General features: G+C 39.2%; 1 protein-coding gene across 4 annotated transcripts in view; it reads left to right on the top strand.

Moving 5' to 3' along the window:
• The first annotated feature begins 322 nt into the window (after positions 1–322).
• COL9A1 (collagen type IX alpha 1 chain) overlaps positions 323–22,040 on the top strand; it is an 86,606-nt gene continuing 64,888 nt past the window's right edge. For 2 of the 4 annotated variants that reach the window (XM_063813158.1, XM_063813159.1), the window contains exons 1-2: positions 20,252–20,420; positions 21,937–22,011. In XM_063813158.1, coding sequence (XP_063669228.1) covers positions 20,349–20,420; positions 21,937–22,011 — 147 coding nt within the window. In that variant the 5' untranslated portion in view covers positions 20,252–20,348. Of the gene's footprint in view, positions 497–1,331; positions 1,406–3,017; positions 3,096–3,228; positions 3,362–8,856; positions 9,254–19,581; positions 19,666–20,203; positions 20,421–20,482; positions 20,504–21,936; positions 22,012–22,040 lie in introns of those variants that run through there. The other 2 variants (XM_054686006.2, XM_063813157.1) reach the window with 2 other exon arrangements.

Genomic DNA, 22,040 nt, shown 5'->3' with positions numbered 1-22,040 from the left:
ACATTTTTACTGGAACCTCAGCCCTCTGAAAGCTTCCACTGTATTCCTATAGCAGTTCTGAAAGCTGCCATTGTACTCCTATAGTAGATCTAAAAGCATCTACTGTGTTCCTATAGCACCTTGCCTGGATCTTTCTGGTGAATTTCCCCACATCCTGATTTTATTTTTTTCTTTTCAGCAAACTTTCCCCTGTAAATCCCTCCTTCAGTATAACCTTGTTAGCTTTGAGGACACACCCCTAGGCCTGGGCTTACAGCGCTGCTTCTCCCCACCCCTTTCCTTTGCTTCAGTTTAAAGTGTCACGAGATGCCTCTGGTTCTCTCCCTTTGCTTTTAGCCCTCACCGGGGGCAGGAGGGACCAAGGCTGGGCCCAGAACACATAGTCCTAGGGTAACAGTGAAGGGGTCGTGAGGGGACAGTGACTCCCTTCCAACCCCTTCTGCATAGGGACTGTTGGCAAACAAAGAAAATCAACTGGGAAAATGAAGACCTGCTGGTAAGACAATAACCCTGGAAAGAGTGGTGGGGAGATGGGGCTGGGGGTCCTCAGAACCAAGGGTCTGTATTTTTGCAGCAGTGGTAAGATGAGAGTAGGTGAGCCTCAAGGTGAGAGACAGAGAGAGAGAGAGAGACGGATGAGAGAGTAAGACAAGAGGGCAAGCATGAGAAACCGAAGACAGACACAAAAAACCGAAGACAGAGGAAGGGAGAGAAAGCGACAGCCACAGAAAAAGAGAGGAAGGCAATCAAAGGTGAAAGAACCCAGAGAAAAAGAAATAGGTACCAAAACAGTGAGATAGGTAGATACCGAGAAGGTGAGATCAATAAAACAACAATGACAGTGGGGTCTGGAAACATGAGTTCCTTACATCTCTCAGTAGGGTTTCAAAGTAAAAATGAAGGCTGGGTGCAGTGGCTTATGCTTGTAATCCCAGCACTTTGGGAGGCCGAGGCGGGAGAATCACGAGGTCAGGAGTTCAAGACCAGACTGACCACCATGGTGAAACCCTGTCTCTACTAAAAATAGAAAAAGTAACTGGGTGTGGTGGCACGTGCCTGTAATCCCAGTTACTCAGGAGGCTGAGGCAGGAGAATCATTTGAACCCGGGAGGTGGAGGTTGCAAAGAGCCGAGATCGCGCCATTGCACTCCAGCCTGGGTGACAGAGCGAGACTCCGTCTCAAAAAAAAAAAAAAAAAAAGAAATGAAAAAAATAACTATACTGAGATTTGATCACCTTACATTAATTAGGTTTACTAGGTTTGAAAATATGGAAGTATTTTCCATCTGCAGGGACTCCTGTTTGAGTCACTTTTCTTCTCTCTTCTTCAGGAAAATTCCAGTTTTCTTCTTTGTGTGCAGTTTCCTGGAACCCTGGGCATCTGCAGCTGTCAAGCGTCGCCCCAGTAAGGGCCATAGTTTCTAGACTTTCAAAGATCACTTATTCCCAGAAATGATCAGGCAGGGCTGTGGTTGACTGCAGACTGAGTGAGGCATTCATAGTCCTTCACACCCTCACTCTTCAATCCAGCTTTGGGGCACAGGGATACATTAGAATCTGGTTTTCCATGGTCAATGCTGGGTATGGAAAGTAAGTCCTGTCAGTAATCACAGTTGGTAGGAAGGCCAATCTGTGAGCTGCAGTGCCTAGTGCAGTGCCTAGTAGAGATGGTGATTGGTAAATGTTGGGTGAATACCTGGATGAATGAATAAATAGACTGATGGATGGATGGACCTCAACAATTTGGGGTGAGGAGAGTATAAAGAGCCTGTTTGATGTACCATTATGGTTAGGCCCACGCTTTTTTATATTTTTATTTTTATTTTTTTGAGATGAAGTCTCACTCTGTCACCTAGGCTGGAATGCAATGACACAATCTCGGCTCACTGCAACCTCCGCCTCCCAGGTTCAAGTGATTCTTCTGCCTCAGCCTCCGAAGTAGCTGGGACTACAGGCATGTGCCAGCATGCCTGGCTAATTTTTTATATTTTTAGTAGAGACGGGCTTTCACCATGTTGGTCAGGCTGGTCTTGAACACCTGACCTCAGGTGATCTGCCTGCCTCAGCCTCCCAAAGTGCTGGGATTACAGGCGTGAGCCACAGCGCCGGGCCCATGCTTTGTAACTGAATAATACTTTTTTTGAAGTCTAGAGAGTCTCTGTTGTCAGATGAATCTTAGCAAGGCACTGAGGTTGGATATTTCCAAGAAGCCTTCTGTGGTGGTGAAAAAAACTCTCTTCCCTTTGACCTTCCATTTGTGTAAGGAGAACACAATTCCATTCTATGATTTCTTATCAAATTGAGGATTTAATCCTTCTCATGATTATTTTCTTCTTCTTTTTACTCTTCCCAGTTCTAAGATGTTAGGATTAATCTAATCGGGACTTTTATTTGATCTCTTAGAATGAATTTATGAAATCAAATGCATCCTCTATATTTTATTTAGGATTAGTGAATCTCAAGACTTCCCCAGGCCCCTATATCTGACAAAGATTCCTAGGAACTCTACTCTCCAGAAGCCCCACTGAACTGGACCAAGGTTGGCTCTGGAATCTCATTGGAATCCTAAAATTTGTGGTGTTTAAGGAACATTTTCTAGCCCAAACCACCAGGAATTTTCCAAACAGATTTCTAACCCTGTGCCATTCAGGACACCATTCAGCTTTGGTTTCAAAAGGAACAAATGCCTAACCTCTTCAAAACGAACATTTCCCCAGCCAGATTATTAGAGCAACTTTGTGCCTTGCATCCACCCCTTCCAGGATGAGTTGCAGGTGGACAGATTATAATCGTAGAGGCATGGAGGTAAAGCCAAACACTTTACCTCTAAGCAAGCTGGTATAATATTGAATTTTAAATATTTATTATTATTGATACATCCTGAAATCTTTTTTTTGTGGTCAATTGCTATTTTCTGGTTCTAAATTTTATTATTATTATTATTTTATTTTATTTTATTATTATTATACTTTAAGTTAGAGTGGATGAAGTAGAATGACATGCTATCTCTTTTGCAGGATTCCCTGTCAATTCCAATTCTAATGGTGGAAATGAACTCTGTCCAAAGATCAGGATTGGCCAAGATGACTTACCAGGTGAGTAGCAATGTACCCTATTGAAAATGCATGCTTTCTATAAACCTGATTTTTTTTTTTATTTGGGAAAGTTGTGGAAAAAAATAAAACCAATCTCATTTTAGACTTTTCATTTTGTTTTCCCATTCTATAGGGTTTGATCTGATCTCTCAGTTCCAGGTAGATAAAGCAGCATCTAGAAGAGCTATCCAGAGAGTAGTGGGATCAGCTACATTGCAGGTGGCTTACAAGTTGGGAAATAATGTAGACTTCAGGATTCCAACTAGGTAATCTATCAAAAATATTTTAATCTAATTATCTGACTCAAATGCATTAAAATGGATAGCTATCCAATGTCAGAGTTTTCTTATGATCAATGTTTCTTGGATTATAATTGTATTAAAGATGAAGAAATTTATTTACCTGCCTAGCTTCAGTACCTTAATACTGCATTTCATGTTTTCAGTATGTAATTTACTTTCCATTCCAGGAAAAAGCATCACTGAGACTATTATACATTGATTCAGGACATGTTCTTATTACCTTGCTTTCTGTTTTTCTATAATTTGTCTGGTTTTGACTGAAAGGACCCTCTGTGAAAAGTGCCAGAGGGTAAGCATAAATTTAACTAGGAGCCACAGAGTGGTTAGAAGACTCACAATGGTGCTGTTCAAGTGTCCTGGTGCTGAAATGGAGCCACACGTCCACTGCTTGGCTTCTGGCAGACATCAAACCAAAGCAAAACTAAAATAATTATAATATAAACAATGATAGTAATACTAACGACATCAAATCCTCCACTTCACTGATTTCTTTCTCTGGAACTAAGCCTTTTGCTCTTTATTTAAAACTGAGGTACTTTAGTGTGTAAGTGTTGAGTCCTGTCATCATTATGAATCAATCTCAGCAATTTAGTTTTGATATCACCTAAATACCATATTTATGATTATGATAATTATTATATGCTTTAGCACACTATAAAAAAACTAGAATTAAGATTCCTTTAGCAGATAAATGAGACAATTAGGACTTCAATAGAAATTAAGTTATAAAGATAAATAATGATTAATTAGAACAATAAGATAATATAGAAACTCAATGTATATAAAAATAAAAATTTTGAACAAATTAGAAGAATCTGATATAATAGTACCAGATTACAGCTAGAAATTCATATTTTGAACCTACTATATATTATTGTATAATACAACAATAGTACATTATATGAGCTTTTTCTATAAATTTACTAATTAACATTAATTTCATTCTCATCACAACCCTGTGATATAGGGTCATTATTAACCTTTTTTTTCTTAAATCAGGGATCCCCAAAAGTTTAATTTACTTGCATAAGGTGAGTGGGTTGGAATGTGCTGGAAGGACTGAATCCCAGGCAGAATGGTTGCAAAGGTTTTACTTCTAACCGCCACTCCATACTGACTCTGGAAAACCATTCACATCTGGAAAGATTAAAACCATGATAACAGTGAATTCACTTTTTTTTCCTCATAATTTCTTTTCATGTATGGAAGTGCCAGTCGTGTTGCTAAATAAGCTTTAAAAATTCAGTTTTTTCTTTCTTAAATAATTAAGCAAAACATGAGGTCCTCAGTGCTGACCTGATTTTCTCTTCTAAGGTTTGAGGTACTGTCATTAACTCTTAAGTTCAGAGATTGATTAATTTGATGCCACATGGCTTCCTTACCTCCTGCTCATCTTTGTTGTTGTCTAGAGCTATCACTAAATAGTGTACCCAGGCTATATTTAATGTCTCACATTTGCTACCCTTGACTCCCTGCCCCCATAAGGACTAAAAAATCTTGTTTTACTGTCAAGGCTTATTAAAAGATAAGGAAAGAAGGAGGAAGAAATTAGGAAAAGAAAGTAGGAGAATAAAAAGAGAAGGAGGAAAGTTAGAGACTCAGACATGTGGAATTCCAAGTAAACAGTAAAGTTTATTCTTGGGAAAGTACTTAGACTATCTTTACTTCAGTTCCCTCAGTTTAAAATTAGGAATAATAACTCTGTCATGAGGTTGCTATGTAGAGTAGGTGTTCATAACTGGAGAGTGCTTCAAGAGCCCAATCCACACTGGTATTGGGTAAGTGTTTATTATTAGTGGTGAAGAGCACTAGAAGGAGAAAATGCATGTATATGCAAGTCTTTTCTCCTTAGAGGATCCTTTCTTTATAATCTGCCTCCCAAGTCCTGCCAATTCAAAAGCTGGTTGACAAGGAGACTAGGGATGGGAATTGCTCTCGGCCATACGAGGTGTAGACAGTGTTCCTATAAAGGGACTTTCTGTGCTACAGAACATAGGCTCTGAGACTGTGAAAGAAACTATTAGCAGGATCTTTGTGGGAGAAAAATATTACGGTATATGGAACTAATGTGACAGAGTCACAGTTTATCCTTATTTATCTTTTCTATTTTTTTTGAAAGACTTAAGAGACACATACTTTTTTTTTGCTGTTTTTTATTCCTTATTTTAAGCATAATAGTTTTACACTCTCAACTCCCACTAACAAACGTGTTATGTTTATTTTCCTTAAAAACACGGTCTTTTTTGGGTTAAGGTCACAAACAAATGTTTCAAGGTCCAAAGACTATTTAATCTTTCATTCAAACCCTTATGATTCTTCACTTAAGGTACTCTTTGAAGGCTGTAATATAATAAAATAAATCATTTATAGATACAGCTCCTTTTAAATTATGTATGCTGTCAAGTTTACTTATTGATGTGCATAGCATATTTGCAAGAACCGAATTTCGGGTATTCCAAGAAAAGACAATGGAGCTGACTGTTCTATAAATTAGACTTGTGAGACTTTTAAGTGGTCTTAGGCATATAGAACTACATATATATTTTATTAGTATGAATACCAAAATAAATTTTCTCTTCTTACCATATTGACTACTATACTAGCCTAATTTAAAGGATCAAAGATCAATAACATGATAATCTAAATTATTTCTACATATATTCACACACATATATTATCTTCATATATACGGAGAGAAAGAGACAGCTACCATTAGTTTAACGATGTATCTGTAATTGAGGTATTCATTTAGCAATCTCAAACCTACCCTCCATCATTTTAAATTAATTATTTTCTTTTTTAGTTTTTGGCATTACATACACCAAGTCAGAGATAAATTAAGACATTATGTTCTTTCCTACCTTTAACATAATCTCTTCATTGAGTGGGAAAGATTGAATGAAACACAAATTGGGAGAACTCCCTCAGTTAACTTCAGGTTGTGTTTTCACAAGAGTCACCTAAACACATTACTGTGACTTCCAGAATTGAAACAAAATAGACTTTTTAAAGGAAGCTGATTAAATTCTACAGTTTTGCTCAGTATATCTATAGAGAGATACATAGATAACACAGATTAAGTTATTTTTGAAGCCTGGAAAAATAATGCTTAAGGAAGAGAGGAAGAAGCATTGGATTTTTATCTTCCTTTTAAAAAATCTCATGCTTCAACAATAACTATCTTGGACAAAAATAAAATAAATTATTTAAGCATCTGGTTAAATCCAAATCATTAATTAAAAATAACAATCAAAATAATCTATTTATAATTTAAATGGACACTTGCCCAATTTCACAATTGAGTAAAACTTTGAAAATTTATCTCCCAGCTCCAAATTTATTGAGGTAAGTTAGGTAAGATGTACAAACTTCCATAAGGTTTTATAATTATACAATAGGCAGTGCATTTTATTGTGAATAGTGAATCTTAGCTTCTCTTCTAGAGGTTATTCCAGAATAGATATAATTCTGAAAAATATAAAGTCAAAGAAAATATGACAAACTGATTGATAAACAGGAAGTATATTAAAAACAAATATCTGGAGTCATGTAGTAGACAGTTTCATATGGGGAAAATAGGTCAGTAAATGGTTCTTGTATAATTTTTTTCTGTAGCTCCATATTGAATATTTTAAAATGTACACTTGAGGGATATAAAACATAGGTAGTGAACTGAAAACTTTGCAGTAAGATTAATACATGTCACCAGTGAAAAAAAGATGTGTGGATAAAATAATTCATCCCATACCCTAAATACAAAGTGGTCATATTACAAAGTAATGGTTAAAAAAAATACTTCTATGATGAAAGAGTATTCAGATGAAAAGTTAACCTTTTTGTTATCTTTAGAAAACTAACAAAGTGATAAAATTTGTTGAGATAGTTGACTTATTTTATTGAGGGCTTGTAAAAATATTTGTATAGAAAGAAGTTAAAGATTTGTTTATGTTGTTATAAGACATAATAAAGTTTTATAATTAAAATCAAAGTAAAGATAGAAGATCTTAGCAAATTAAAGAGGGCTACATAACAAGAATTTGACTTGAAGGAAGGTTATTTGGGATTCTGGGTCCTGGTCCATAACTGTTCTCAGAAATATAAAATTTTTATTGTTTAGCACAGAAAATTCATTAGCATTTAGTTTGCCTAGCATTTCTTCCTTGCTTAGGAATTTTTCTACGCTTAGAAGGAGAAATGTAAAAAGACATAATGTTCAAGTCCTTGAAAGATGATGCTTACATTTAACATGCTGATTTTTAAAGTTCAGTCTTCAGCTTTTAGCAGCTTGGCTTCAGCAAAAGAATATCCAGGTAGCTGGTGCAGCTCCAGACCACAGTCTCTGTATAGGGTAGAGATGCCTCAGGGACACTACTGGTTTTATTCTGCCATTTAAAGCAGTAAAGGAGTTAGCAATGATACAGACTTAGTTGGCAGATTAAGGAACAACTGGGCCGGATGCAGTAGCTCACACCTGTAATCCCAGCACTATGGGAGACTGAGGCAGGAGGATCACCTGAGGTCAGGAGTTCGAGACCAGCCTGACTGACATGGCGAAACAACGTCTCTACTAAAAATACAAAAAATTAGCCAGGCATGGTGGTGGGCGCCTGTAATCCCACCTACTTGGAAGGCTGAGGCAGGAGAATCACTTGAACCCAGGAGGTGGAGGTTGCAGTGAGCTGAGATGGCGCCATTGCACTCCAGCCTGGGCAACAAAGTGAGACTCCATAAAAAAAAAAAAAAAGCAACAACAGAGTTGAAGTAGAGAAGTAAGAATTGGTCACTTTTCCCTTGTCACATATCCAGTGTCAAACTGCTACTTTAACATCATAATTTGAACTCCCTAAAAAAAGACAAACATCCTCAGTGTGAAGAAGCTCCTGAAGTCCTCAGTTACTGGTTCTCAAAATACTTATATGGGTCTGGGATATAATTGTGGAGTGGAATACCCAAGCAATTATGGAAATAACAAATAATCTTAACATGCTACTTTAAAATAAAACAATTAGAAGCTGCTAGCTGCTTTAATTAAATCGTTTCATAAGCTAGTACAGCTGATTTACATTCCTAATGATCTCCTCTCTCACTTGTGAATGAAATATTGCCAAGAACTTTGCAAGAATGTATTTTTTGGCTGAGATGAAATTGCTGAACAGTAGCTCTTTGGGTAGTATAAATAGTAATATTGTTGGGATTATGTGGCATTGGGAACCTTCCTTAGCCATGAGGGAGGGTGTTTTTAAAATGTGTATTTTAAGACGGACCATGAATGTACAGGAATGATTGAACTTCTGTAAAGGTCTTTATGAACAGTCATGAAAGAACAAATGGTACATAGGTTTTTACACTGTAGCTTTTCTGTAGGTCTGGCATCTAAAATGGCCTCAAAAGGGAATGTGGTAAATACATATGGGTACAGGAAACAAGATGCATATTTACTATTTAAAAATTTTACTCAGGAATTTATATCCCAGTGGACTGCCTGAAGAATACTCCTTCTTGACGACGTTTCGAATGACTGGAAGCACTCTCAAAAAGAACTGGAACATTTGGCAGATTCAGGATTCTTCTGGGAAGGAGCAAGTTGGCATAAAGATTAATGGCCAAACACAATCTGTTGTATTTTCATACAAGGGACTGGATGGAAGTCTCCAAACAGCAGCCTTTTCGAATTTGTCCTCCTTGTTTGATTCCCAGTGGCATAAGATCATGATTGGCGTGGAGAGGAGTAGTGCTACTCTTTTTGTTGACTGCAACAGGATTGAATCTTTACCTATAAAGCCAAGAGGCCCAATTGACATTGATGGCTTTGCTGTGCTGGGAAAACTTGCAGATAATCCTCAAGTTTCTGTTCCAGTAAGTATAAAACCACACACTATGGCAGATTAAAGCAAAACTAGATTGGTAAAAATGAACATCTCAAGCATCTTTGATAATCAGCTGAGTGCAGCATGTCCCAGATGGAATTTGGAATGAGAGGAAGTTAAGTAGACAGCTTCTGGTCTTGAGGAGCTTAAAGTTGGAAAGTGTTACACGCCCACCTAGTGCACCCAGAGTCTTTCTGAGGCAACTTAGAAAGAAAGCCATACTGATGTGGCACATATTGTGTACACATAACTAATAAAAATATTCAAAGTAAGGTTGAGGTAGGTGACAGATTCAGTTAGTCAAGAATCCCATGCTTCTTGGAAGCAAAGCACTTTGAAATGAAAGGATTTGGATTGGCAAAAAGAGAGGAGAAAGTACATTATAGCTGAGGGAAACACCATTAAGGGAAAAAGATAATAAGTAGATCACATTCAAAGGCCTAGGGACTCACTGATTTGGATGATATATGTATATGAAAATGTGTGTGTGTGTGTGTGTGTGTAAGAGAGAGAGAGAGGAGGGTGAGACATACTATCTTCAGAGTGGTGAGAGATGAGGTTAGAAAGCCATATGATGTCTGGTCAACAAGAATGAAAGTTATATAGATGCATAATATTGATTTATTTAGAAGTAGGTCTTGCATGACGTATTGTAGAAGTGAAGGATTTTAGAGCTCTGTTCATGATTTTACTGCAGAGATCCCCAGATACAAAGGTAAGGAATTACATGTTGACACAATAATTGTGCCAACTAGTACAAGATAGTTCTATCATTTTGAATTGTTATACTTTGAGCAATGCTTTAAAAGGATGTTTTATAACATTATGATAGGAATTTAGAAAATATGTCTTAGAGGACAAGTGTTCTTTTGAAGGAAACAAAGGAATTTAGAGCTCAACAAATTAATCTTGAGGCCAACCTCTCTTTCTCTCTCTCTTTCTCTCATACTAGCATGGAGCTGTTAAATTCTAGTCACAAAACCCATATCATGGAGTGTAGCAGGGTGATACAATGATTTCAAATTGTTTCTGTGCATGTCTCCAAAGAAGAAAAGGTTATCAGGGATCTCAGTAATGGAATTGTTCAAATAACTTGTTTTCAGGGGAAGAATTGTGATTAGTGTGAAGGGTAGTGTGAAATTTCTATATTCTGTGATGGACAGGAAGCAATTTGTAACTGCCGTGTTACTGCTCTGGCTTGTAGACTCTTGAGAAAGTATTTCTTCATTTAATGAGTTATCACACCTCAAGTGGCTGAGTTAGAAAGCCGATTGGACTACTGTTATGCCATCTTGAAATTCTGTGCAGCAAGATCTTTGCAATGACACTGGAAAGGTTCTCAGACAACACTGAACTTCTGCAAATAGCTGTTCATTTCTGGGCCATGGGTGAAGGGGAAGATACTTTAGGTTACTTCCTCACTGTTACAAACATCAGTCAAGTATTTTAAACATTTATTTATTTATTCATTGGATTAAAAATACTTGTCTTTATAACACTAAATTCTGTGAGCTAAGATGCTATTAAATTGTCTCATTGCCAGAGCAGTAAACTAAAGTCTCACTATTACTTCATTATACTATAGCCTTGCCAATAATGTCAGAGCTGACTGTAGATTTTTCTGCCAACTCTATTCTCACATCACAGTGGAGACCAGTTAGTACCAATTACTTTCTATTTTATTCTACCACATGCAGGAGTGTAACCAGAAACCTGGCAGCTGGTTTTACATTCTGATTCTGGTCCACCAAGGAGCTTTTCTAAATCAGTATTCCATAGCCAATGTGAAAAATATTTGAAATCATCGTGTACAAGTGTCTTCCTTCAGACTGAATTCTGACTCCCTTATCAGGAAACACAAAAAAGACTTGAGCCTAACAGCCCATTAACATTCCACATTGGCTGATGATGGTGGAGGTGTGACAGTGACAATGATAGCTAAACTAGATCAAGGTTATAGGCCAAAACAATCCTATCCACATTTAACAACTGGAAGTGACAATGTGAAATTCAAACTTCTCACCAAAATGTATTTCTCAAACTTCATTTTAAGAATTAGAACACTATGTAAGGAAAGCCAACTTACACTTTTTTAAAACATCATCTTAATATGCTTAATATACCAATTCAAAGTTTTTGAAATGCTTTTATTCCCATTAACTTATTTGATTCTTGCAACAACCTTGTAAGATGGAAAGTAGAGATAGCATTATCTCCATTTCTCAGCTGAGGAAGTGAACTCATACAGATCTATTAACTTGTAAGAAATAGTGTTAGGCACAACATTTCTAATCTACCTTATCTTCTGCTATGCCAACTAGCTTTCCTTTGGGAAAAAGAAAAATATATGCAACCACATATTTTTCCTTATAAAGAATCTCATTATTCTTACTTTGAAAGACATTTGTGATTTGCCTTCAGAATTTACTTTGCAGGAAAAACCAAATAAATTTTTTAAAAGTGAGAAGTTTGTACAGTATAAAACATGTCTTCAGACATTAATCCAACTTGCTTATTTACCTAGTAAACTTTCATTGAGTATGTAAATATTGGGCATACAAAGAGAAATAAATCACAGACTTTTTCTTCAGTCTGTTGAGAACAAGGAGTTGAGACAAGTAAACAATCATCACAATATAGCATGATAAGGACCATGATAGTGGCCAGTGCTGCATGCTAAGAAGCACATAGAAAAAAATCTCCTCACTCAGATAAGAGCAGGGAGGCGTGAGAGTGGGGGCCAGGGATGTTTCCTAAGGGATCTGATGTCTGAAAGGAGTCCTGGGGATGAAAACATCATCTAGGAGAAGACAAGGTACAATGTTTCAGACAGATGGACTCTCATTTGGAAATTCCCAGATGGGTCAGTTCTTCCCTTTTCAAGCTTTGTTAGTGTTCCCACGTTGTTCCTCATTTTTGAAAACTGAAGGTAGTCAAACACTCCTAGAAGCCCATAGACAAAGCCTGTGTGTCCATGAGTTGTCCTTAGTCCCTTGTTTTAATTTTATGGCCTATTTTCTTAGAATTCTCACCAGTTTGGTTGAAATCTGAAGTTGCTGACAATTGCTGAAGATGAACAATGACTACCTGTCCCTTAGAAGACTTAGAGAGTGATGGGTAGTGATATGGACATATTCTGAGAGGCAGAAGAACTATACTGATAGATCACCCTTCTCTCAATTTGGAGACGGCAAATATTCAATATTACTATGTTAGAAATTTTAAATGAAAATGAAATAGCATAAAAATACCATAAAAACAATAAGAAAAAGTGTGGTTTTACATTTTCCTTCATGCAATTGCATTCATTCTAATCTTTGACACTCTACATTAATTGAATACTTTTTTTCAGAGTCGAATCTTGCTTTTCTTTAGTAAATAAATCAAAAGCAAAATATCCCTTCTAAAGGGATTATCGGATGTCAAAAAGTAACCCTAGGAACTTCATAATAAAAAATGCAATTGGAAACCACATTTGATAGATCACTGATGCTAAAAGAGTCACTTATATGGTACTTGTTTGCTATTTTCCCCCTGCCTATCCTATCTTTCGTCCCCTTTCCTTTTCTAAGTTGAAAAAGGAAGCCAATTTCAAAGGGTTTTCATAGGCTTGTGATATAGCTGTTCACGTGGTCTACCACTCAAACATCTTCTCATCATTCATGGTTACTTAGTGGGCTCAGAGCATTTTATATTTTTTCCCAATGCACTGCTGTAATACGTTGTTAGTTTGATTTTAAAGCAATAAATCCCATATATTTTATTCTCCTTTGTGCCAATATTTTAGGATGGTGCCATTTATCCCACTGCAAAGCTTGGTTTCCTGGCAGCATACCATAAAAACATGTTATTTTATGACAGATTCTTTATTGTTTGTTGTCAGCATGATAGCCTAGGAGAATTATTTTGTACAGCTCTATTAGAAAACAAAGTTGGCCTTTCTCCCTTTTCAGAGATATATGTTGGGAGTTTGGACTTGTTTGAGGGGTGATTAAAGTTTATGTGGCTTAACAAACATATGATTCAAACCATTCTTCTTTTTACCTGAGCATATTCCAAAGAAGCCAACATGGAACGTGATTAATCGGACTTACTGCTTTAAAAAGTATATTATCAAATGCATGGCTCTGTGTTTATTTTCACTAGATTCAGAGAAAATGTGAGAGCTGGTAAAACTGTTGTTGGAAAAGCTATATGTACTTTTCTCCATCCACAGAATTGAATCACGCTAACTTCCAAATGTAAAAACAATATAAGTTTCATGAATTATAACATGGGAAAAATAAATTATGAGGCTGTGATTAATATTATTTCTGATATTTGAGAATTACTATTGGAAAGTTGTGTTTCTGGTGATTTAGGAAATGCATACTATCTATTATGCATAAAACTATTAAGTCTGCTTATTAAGTTGTTTTTGACAAGTACATCTTTTACAAATACTCTTTCAGGTGGAAGTAAAAATTAAATTAAAAAGAAAAATGGCAATATTTTCTATACATATCGTTAGGAAATATTTTTATAAAATTTTGATTTGATTAAAACAGTTTTGAGTGCTGTCAGAACAATTTTATTTTATATTTTGGAGATGAAACTCAGCCTGCTGCGTTGTAGACCATATTAACAACCTCAGCTGGATTTTCCACTAGGTGGCAATGAAATGAGGAAACACAGAACTAGAGCTGGTGACACAGCAGAAGCCATGATTGGAAGTAGGGGCTGTGGATAGCTAGAATAAAAACTGAATAATGATCAAACTTTCTTTTAATAGAAAACTAAAAACACTGAATTTTTTTATTGGCCTCAGCTGTGCCCATAGTGTTGCAATTAAAAAAAAATCAGTGTGCTATTAGATTTTTATTTCTATAAAAATATACATGGACTAAGACCATAAAGAAATCTTTGTTCATGTTAATCTCTGCTTGGTTAGTTTCTTTGGTTCCAGTGTGGTGTCAGTAGAATCATGGGCTTTCAGAGCTGGAGGAAACTTTGCATCTAATCCAAACCTCTCAGTTTATCATGAAGAAACTGGAACCCAGACAGGGGAAGGGAATTGCCACAAATAATGATCAAACCAGAAAGGCAAATACTATCAATTCTTTCTTCACTATATTTCTTATCCATCTCTATATACTCATTCATTAATATTCAGTAACTATTTATTAAACATCTGCTAAGTTATAGGCCTTATTTTAGGTGGTGGTGAAAGCAGAAAAAATTAATGCTCCAATGTCGCTTACATTCTGGGTAAAGAAGACAGACACTGTAAATACATAAGTATATGTGGAGGATGCCAGGTGGTCATAAATGCTATGGGGAAAAATGAAGCAGGATATTGGAGTGCCTTGAGTGAGGGCCTCATGGAGAAGAAAATATTTTGGCAGAAACCTGAAGGAGTTGAGAGAATTAGCATCTGGATATCTGGGGGAGGAGGATTCCAGGAAAAGAGAACAGTGAGTGGAAAAGGGTCTGGTGTAGGTGTGTGATGTCTGAGAACTCCCTGGCAGCCAGTGTGGCTGGAATGAGACTAAGAAAGGAGGTATTGAGGCTGGAGAGGTAACATGATGGAGATGTGGTTGAGAAATTGTGTTAGTACTTTGGCTTTCACACTGTGTGAGATGGGTGGCTACCAGGTGGTTTTGAATAGATAAGCAACATGTTCTCATCTTTCAAAAGGATCTCCTTGGCTGCTATTTTGATAATATATTGTAGGAGAAGGGAGAGAAGGACATAAGCGTGTAGGAACAAGGGCTACTTAAGAGCTACTGCAATAATTCAGGCAGAGACAGCCTTGGTTTAGACCAGGGTGGTAGTGGTGGAGGTGATGCAAAGTGATCCAAACCTAATATATTTTGAGGTAAGGAAAACAGGATTTGGAGTATGAGAGAAAAAGAGGAATCAAAGATGACACCATTACTTTTGGCGCGAGTAATTGGAAGTATAGACGTGCCATTTACTGACATGAGAAACGCTGTGGGAAGAGCAGGTGTCAGGGAGAGTATCAGGAGTTAGTTTGGATATTGGAGTTAGTTTGATCGTTACTAGACATCTAGATGAAGTTGGTAAATAGGCAGATATATGCTTTCGGAGTTCAACAGATAGGTCCATCTGGGAATAGAACTCTGGGAATTGTCAACATACACATGGTATTTAAAGTCAGGAAATCACCAAGAGACAAGTGTAATATAGAAGTCCAAGAACTGAGTCCTGAAATATCTCTAAATGAAAACACTTAGAGATTGCTGAGATGAGGAACATTTGTCAAAAGAGATTAAGAAGGAGGGATCTGTAATATAGGAGAGGACCAGGAGATTGTGGTGCCCTGAAAGTCAAGGGAAAATAGTATTTCAAAAAGGATAGAATAAGAAACTGACTCATATGCTGTAGATAAGTCAAATAGTTGACCATTGGATTTAGAAATCAAAGAGAGTGATCTTGAGAAAAGACGCATTGGAGTGTTGGGAGTGAAAGCCCAACTGGAATGGGTTCAAGAGAAAATGAGGAGAAGAATTGGAGACAGTAGTTGTAGACATCTTTTTTGAATTTTGTGTAAAGAGGAACAGAGGATGGCAGCTGAAGCGGTATGTAAAATGTGGGGAGGATTTTTCTTTTTATCTGACAGATAACTTAGGATGCCTCATCATAGTTCAGAGTGTAACACTTCTTGTTGCTTTACTGCGGTAGCCTCCTTCTGCCTCAAAGGATTAGGCATTTATGACCAAATGAATTTCCTCAAAATGCCCTCTAAATCAAGGAAGCTTTCCCCATCCTTATCTTTTGCAAAAAAAGTCTTTCAACGACAATTTAATAATAATATACCAAATAATATTTAAATTCCTTAGCCCTGAAGTCAAGGTGAAAGAAAAATCGGATGCCTACTCTGCCCCAGCAAATTTGGTCTCTTCTCTATATACCACTTCCTACCCTTGGGACTTGTTGTTGTAACCCCTCTATGTAAACCCTAATCTTTACCCTCCGTGTCTCTGCTTATAATAACAGAAGTGGGGCTTCAGGGCCCCACCCATATATGTGCATGCACATATATGCGCGTGTTATATGATCCCTTCATTGATGACCTGAGCCAGAAAAATATTTCTGTCATCTCCACTGCTATAGTATTTATCATCAAAACATTTTCTGCTTAGATACTGCCTTATATGGTAGACATTTTTGTGTCTTTCACGGTGTCTATCCCAAAGCACATGAATGTGTTATATGAAAACATGTTGAATAAATACATGAGCACGTCTCTGGTCTGCTAACTCCAAGTTTACTGCTTTCTCCTTTCACCATTCTGCTGTAGCCTTTGGTACAGTGTTGCGTTAAATATGAGTGCTGCCTACATCCCTAGCACTATGTCTGGAACAGCCGGGTTTAGTCTACATAGAATTAGGAAATTTTCTAATTTTGAGGCAGCTCAGAGCCTCCTGCTCAGTAATCAGGAAGCTTCACTTGGAGGAGGTCTTTTATGATGGTATAAACCAACATTTGGTCATAAACTGAAAGGAAAGATGAGATCTGAGGATTCAAGTATTCTTTTAAATCTTTGTTGTCACTGAAGACAAAAGCTTAATGAAACATCTGTCCTATTAAAGAGCTAGTTTTTTGGTGTTTTATAGTTGTAAAATTTAATCATAATTCAGTTTGCAAAAATCAAACCTTGTGCCAATCTCATTAACACTGAGCCAAGTTTCATAGTAATTAACATTCTCTCTCAGGAGGAAAAGATAGTTGTCTGCAGTTAGTTTTTGTTTAGTTCTTATGAAGGACTTAAATACCTTATTAATCTTTCTTAACAACCTGGCAAAATAAGTAGAAATCGTTAACCTTGGTAAAAGAATAGAGAGTTGGGGCCAAAATTCCTTGCTTAAATGTATTGTCAGCTGGGCATTACTGTAACCTTGAGGATTGAATTATACCTTTACATTGTCCTATAGAAAATAATTGAATAGGCCAGATTCGGTGGCTCACACCTATAATCCCAGAACTATGGGAGGCCGAGGCGGGCAGATCAAGATGTCAAGAGATCGAGACCATCCTGGCCAACATGGTGAAATCCCGTCTCTACTAAATATACAAAAATTAGCTGGGTGTGGTGGTGGGCGCCTGTTGTCCCAGCTACTCGGGAGGCTGAGGCAGGAGAATCGCCTGAACCCAGGAGGTGGAGGCTGCAGTGAGCCAAGATTGTGCTACTGCACTCCAGCCTGGCAACAGAGCAAGACTTCATCTAAAACAAATAAAAAAGAAAGAAAGAAAGAAAAGAAAATAATTGAATAATCCTAAATCTGGGCAGATGTGAGGAACCTTACATTGACACACTACTCAGTTCTCCTTGAGACAATGGAGAAATATTTTATGTTGAGAAGGATGGCTTTTGCTAGGGCATTTTATATTCTGTTTAGTAGATTTAAAACAAACTTATTTATTTATTTACTTGTATTTTTCTTGTCTTGCAAATTATAAACCCAGTGTGGAGAGGGGAATATCTTTGGTTTCACCAGAATGTTTCCTTAGTGTTTGGCTTCTATTGGGACATCACAAATGTTGACTAAAGGACTAAATTAGTTGTAAACATCACTGTACTCACACCAGCTAAAAGGACTAAATTATTTTTCACATATACTTTGTCAGTGAGTATTCAAAGAGAAGAATGATTCCAGGTATGAAAATGAGAAATGTGTGAAAATCAGCATTTTACATGTATAACGCAAGTGACTTTTACCAAGGCACTCTGCCAATCTTCCTTCAAAATAATCAGCATGCAAATTGGAATTCATATTTCACGCCAAAAAACGGTTGTTGTATAGATGATTATTAGCGTGTAGGTGATGTTTATGTGGATGCGCAGATGTGTTCAGAAACTCTTGATCTATGTGGCACTCTGAACAACCCAGCCTGTATTCACAGATGAATTACATTTCATTCCCCCATTATCCTGTGCCACAATTGCAGCTTGCATATTTAAACAGGTGTACCAATTTATCCAGAGAGAATTACATATTTGAGAAAACAGTTTAATGAATTACTTCACATTTGCAATAAGTAACTTTAATGAACTATTGAAACAAAAGATATAGGTTTTCCGGTTAGCCAAAACTTCCTTTTGTTAAATTTTCCCTTCCTCTGTGGGTAGGAAGGAAAGACTTCATCTTCATTGTCTCTCCAATTTTGATCTTCTGTCCAGTGATCTCAATCGTGGATGATTCCAAAACAGTGAAAAAAATTATGTAATTTCCCATTCTAGGTTTAGGAGCTCTAGAATCCATTTGGCAGGTGGGATGACATGGAAATCTCTATTGCATGAAAGAAAAGAAGTAATGCTTAGATCTAGGACCTGGATGCTTACACAGACATTTGCATAACATCAATGACAAAGAAATATGGATCCAATTTGAAATGCCTAGCCAGAAAGCTCCTTAATTAAGAGATACCAGCATGGTTTATGGCTATAGGCTTCCTATGGGATATGACATTTTAATTTTTTTTGCATTGTCACCTGAGGATCTTTTCAGATTCAGACCTGGCAACATTTTCCTTGCTCTGTTTGTTTCCTGCTACCCTCTTTTTTATCCTGTAACACCTGCTAACAATGTAAGAAGTTGTCAGAACACATTTGGATTTCAAGTGTCTAGAAAGTTACATCTTTTCAACCAATGAATAAGATTATATAAAATTAAATATTTTATATCTTTTTCTCCTGAGTCTTATATTTCCTTCTCACTACCTTCATCTTCAGTCCTTACATTTCCATTTTAAGCTGTGACCACTCCACGGAGAATATCTTCTCCAGTGTGCAAATTTTTTCCAAGACTAGATTTTCTTTCTTCTACTTGTCCTTCTGATTGCCACTTTTTTTTTCTGTCTCTAATCTCCCATCTAAAATCTTACAGCATATATTCCCTGTAGAGTTCAATAGCCCTGGGTTTCAACCCAGACTCTGACACTTATTGGTTTGTGACTTGGACCGTTTCTGTTCTCTCTGAACCTCATTTTAGTAGGTTCTACATCTTGAGATTGTCATCAGAACAGAAATAGAAAGTCAGTGCTGGTGGTCTGTTTCCAGGCTAGGGGTATGCTGAAATAATTCAAAGCTAAAGACAACTATACCTAATAATCAGAGAAACTTGTGAAAGCTTCCAACCCATTTCCATTAGAAAACTTGTATTCAAGGAAAAGCAAGAGTGCTGGTCCAGTGTGCTCAAGCAGTTCAAGTTGATTTCCAATTATTTAACAATTAGACGCAACTCATCTCTCTCTTGAATGACCAGCTTCAGTCGTGCAAAAAACCTTACCTGACTGTCTACTACCTTTCTCCAGTTTGAACTTCAATGGATGCTGATCCATTGTGACCCCCTGCGGCCCAGGAGAGAAACTTGCCATGAGCTGCCAGCCAGAATAACGGTGAGTCCCTGACTACCTGCAAAGGCCACTTCTACCCAGCTCAACCCTCTCCACCTCACCACTTTCCCATCTTGCCACCTCCCCAGCACCCCTCCTCCCCACTCTCTTTCGCTAAGAGAGCCTGTGCTTTGCTGTACTGACTAGAGAAATATTAGGGAAGTACACTTCATACTTTCGACCTGGCGGGTAGAAACCACCTGCAGCCTGGCAGGTAGAAACCACCTGCGGGTGTGTGGTTGTCCCTTTGGTAGCTTATGGACCCTCCTCCCTTACTCTCAAACATGTCCAAGAACACTTGAGTTCTACTGGCCAGCACTGGCACAGGCCACCCGGGAAGTCTCCGAGGACAGCCAGAAGCTGCACTGGGGTGGATGGGATGGAGGCAGAGCTGCGTGCTCAGGCCTCGCCTGTGCGGCGGCAGGGAAGGGGTTAAGGGCGACTGTTGTCATTCTATCCGTCCTCCCCTGCCCCCTAGCTCTCCTCCAATCCCAGGACCCTCTCCGGGGCCATTCATAAACAGGGGGAGCGCGCGCCTCCCGGGCCTGGACGCTTTGGCAACCGCTACTCCCGGGGGTGCTTTTTCTGCAGGGACGAAGTGCCACCTATGCTAGTGGCGGGTCTGGAAGCCTAGAGGGGAAGCAGGCTGCAGAGCCGGGCCAAGGGATTAGCGGCGGGCGGCGGGCATGGCCTGGACTGCGCGGGACCGCGGGGCCCTGGGGCTGCTGCTGTTGGGGCTCTGCTTGTGCGCGGCTCAAGTAAGTTGCGATCGAGTTTGAGGGGTGCTTTTCTCACTTTCTCCCCATCTTTTCTTCTCCAGCCCAGCCAGACCACCGACGAGGTAAGTTGGGGGCAGGGAGTGTTTGCATTTTTCAAGCGCACACGAGGACAGGTGGGGGCGCAGCGGTCGAGGGAGCTGTGAGAAAGGCGCGGAGCATCCCCAGGGCTCTCAGAGCCGCGCTTCCTCCAGCCTCGAGCACCTGCCGCGAGTCCTATCAAAGTCCAGAGCCCTAGATGACCCCTTGGTCTAGGAAGGGGGGCTCCTCCCCAATCTGGGTCCTCCCTACTGCAGGCTCTGGCGCTGAAGGTAATAGGTGACTCGAGACCGAGGTTTAATTCTTAGCCTGTTATTGCTTCTTACTTCCCGCACCTCACCCCCTCCCCCGCCCCACCTCCTGGTCACTGTCAACAGCAGGCCTTGCTGGAAAAGGCGGGAATCCAGGCACGGTCCCTCTCCCGCTCCTCCAGCCCGCGGTAGCTGCACTAACCCCGAGTCCAGCTAGCGGTGCTGGCGGCTCCGGGACGGAACTTGGCGGCCCTGGCTCCCATCAGCATTTCAGCAGTTTCCCAAAGGCTCCAGCGCCTCCCGCCTCCTGCGCGAGGGAGGACCCGGCGGGGGCGCATAAGCCCAGCTGAGGTTTGAGGTTTCACTTACAAAGACCCCATTGTAACCTGTTTGGTCGTTGGAGTTTAGAAAAACAAAGTTTTCCTTGATGAAAGAGTCTCTTCTTTTTCTTTTTTTAATTCAGAAGGGTAAAAACAGCCCCACATTCCCTAAGCAACACGTTTATACTATTTCAGACGCCAGCATTCCCTCTAGCACCATCAAAACGCAGCTGTTTGCAAGCGATAAAAGGGGTCACGCCCCAGGGTCAGTCTGAAATTTGGTGTAATTTTGAAGTGAGATGCAAAGACCTAATTCAAGGGACTGAGGGAGTGTCACTGCAGGTAAAACTGAAATGAGGCCAGGCACTGGTCTCAAGGCTGCCCTGCCCTACTCCTCCCAAATCTTTTCCTCAAGTGTACGCCCCACCTCCCCATTCTACTGGACAAAGATCCTGGTGTGGAGTCTCTGTTCTTGGCTGTTCCATTCTGGCCAAAACACTGACCTGCAATGACTGATAAATCGAGGTATCGAATGAGCCCCATTTTCATTTTTGAATCCTTTTGAGGATACAAAGGCGTTAGACCCTTCCTTTTCCACAACTCCTCCTGGGTTTAATGCACTCTGCAGAGGTGAGAACCAGTGAAGCCTCCCCCAACCTTGGGGGCGTCAATCCTGCTCTAGCCCCACAGTTTAGCTCATTAGAATATGGCGGAGACCAAAGCTGCGCTTGCTTGGAGGTCTGAGACATTTTTGCGTTGGGTTGCAAAACCCGGCCTCCTCTGGAAGGTAACTTTTACCCCACGGAGGCGGGGGCTTCAGGGCACCGCGCTCAGTTGCTCCCTGTTGCCCGATGTGCTCCACTAACCTATGTCTGCTATTTTTGCCAGAGAGGTCCCCCGGGTGAGCAGGGTCCTCCCGGGCCTCCGGGCCCCCCTGGAGTTCCAGGCATCGATGGCATCGACGTAAGTTTCTATCTCCAGGCCACCTCTGT

This window comes from Pan troglodytes, chromosome 5 (genome assembly GCF_028858775.2).
Source record: "Pan troglodytes isolate AG18354 chromosome 5, NHGRI_mPanTro3-v2.0_pri, whole genome shotgun sequence".
NCBI lineage: Eukaryota > Metazoa > Chordata > Mammalia > Primates > Hominidae > Pan > Pan troglodytes.
Note: the sequence above shows the minus strand (reverse complement) of the source record. Positions and strands in the feature narration are given on the sequence as shown.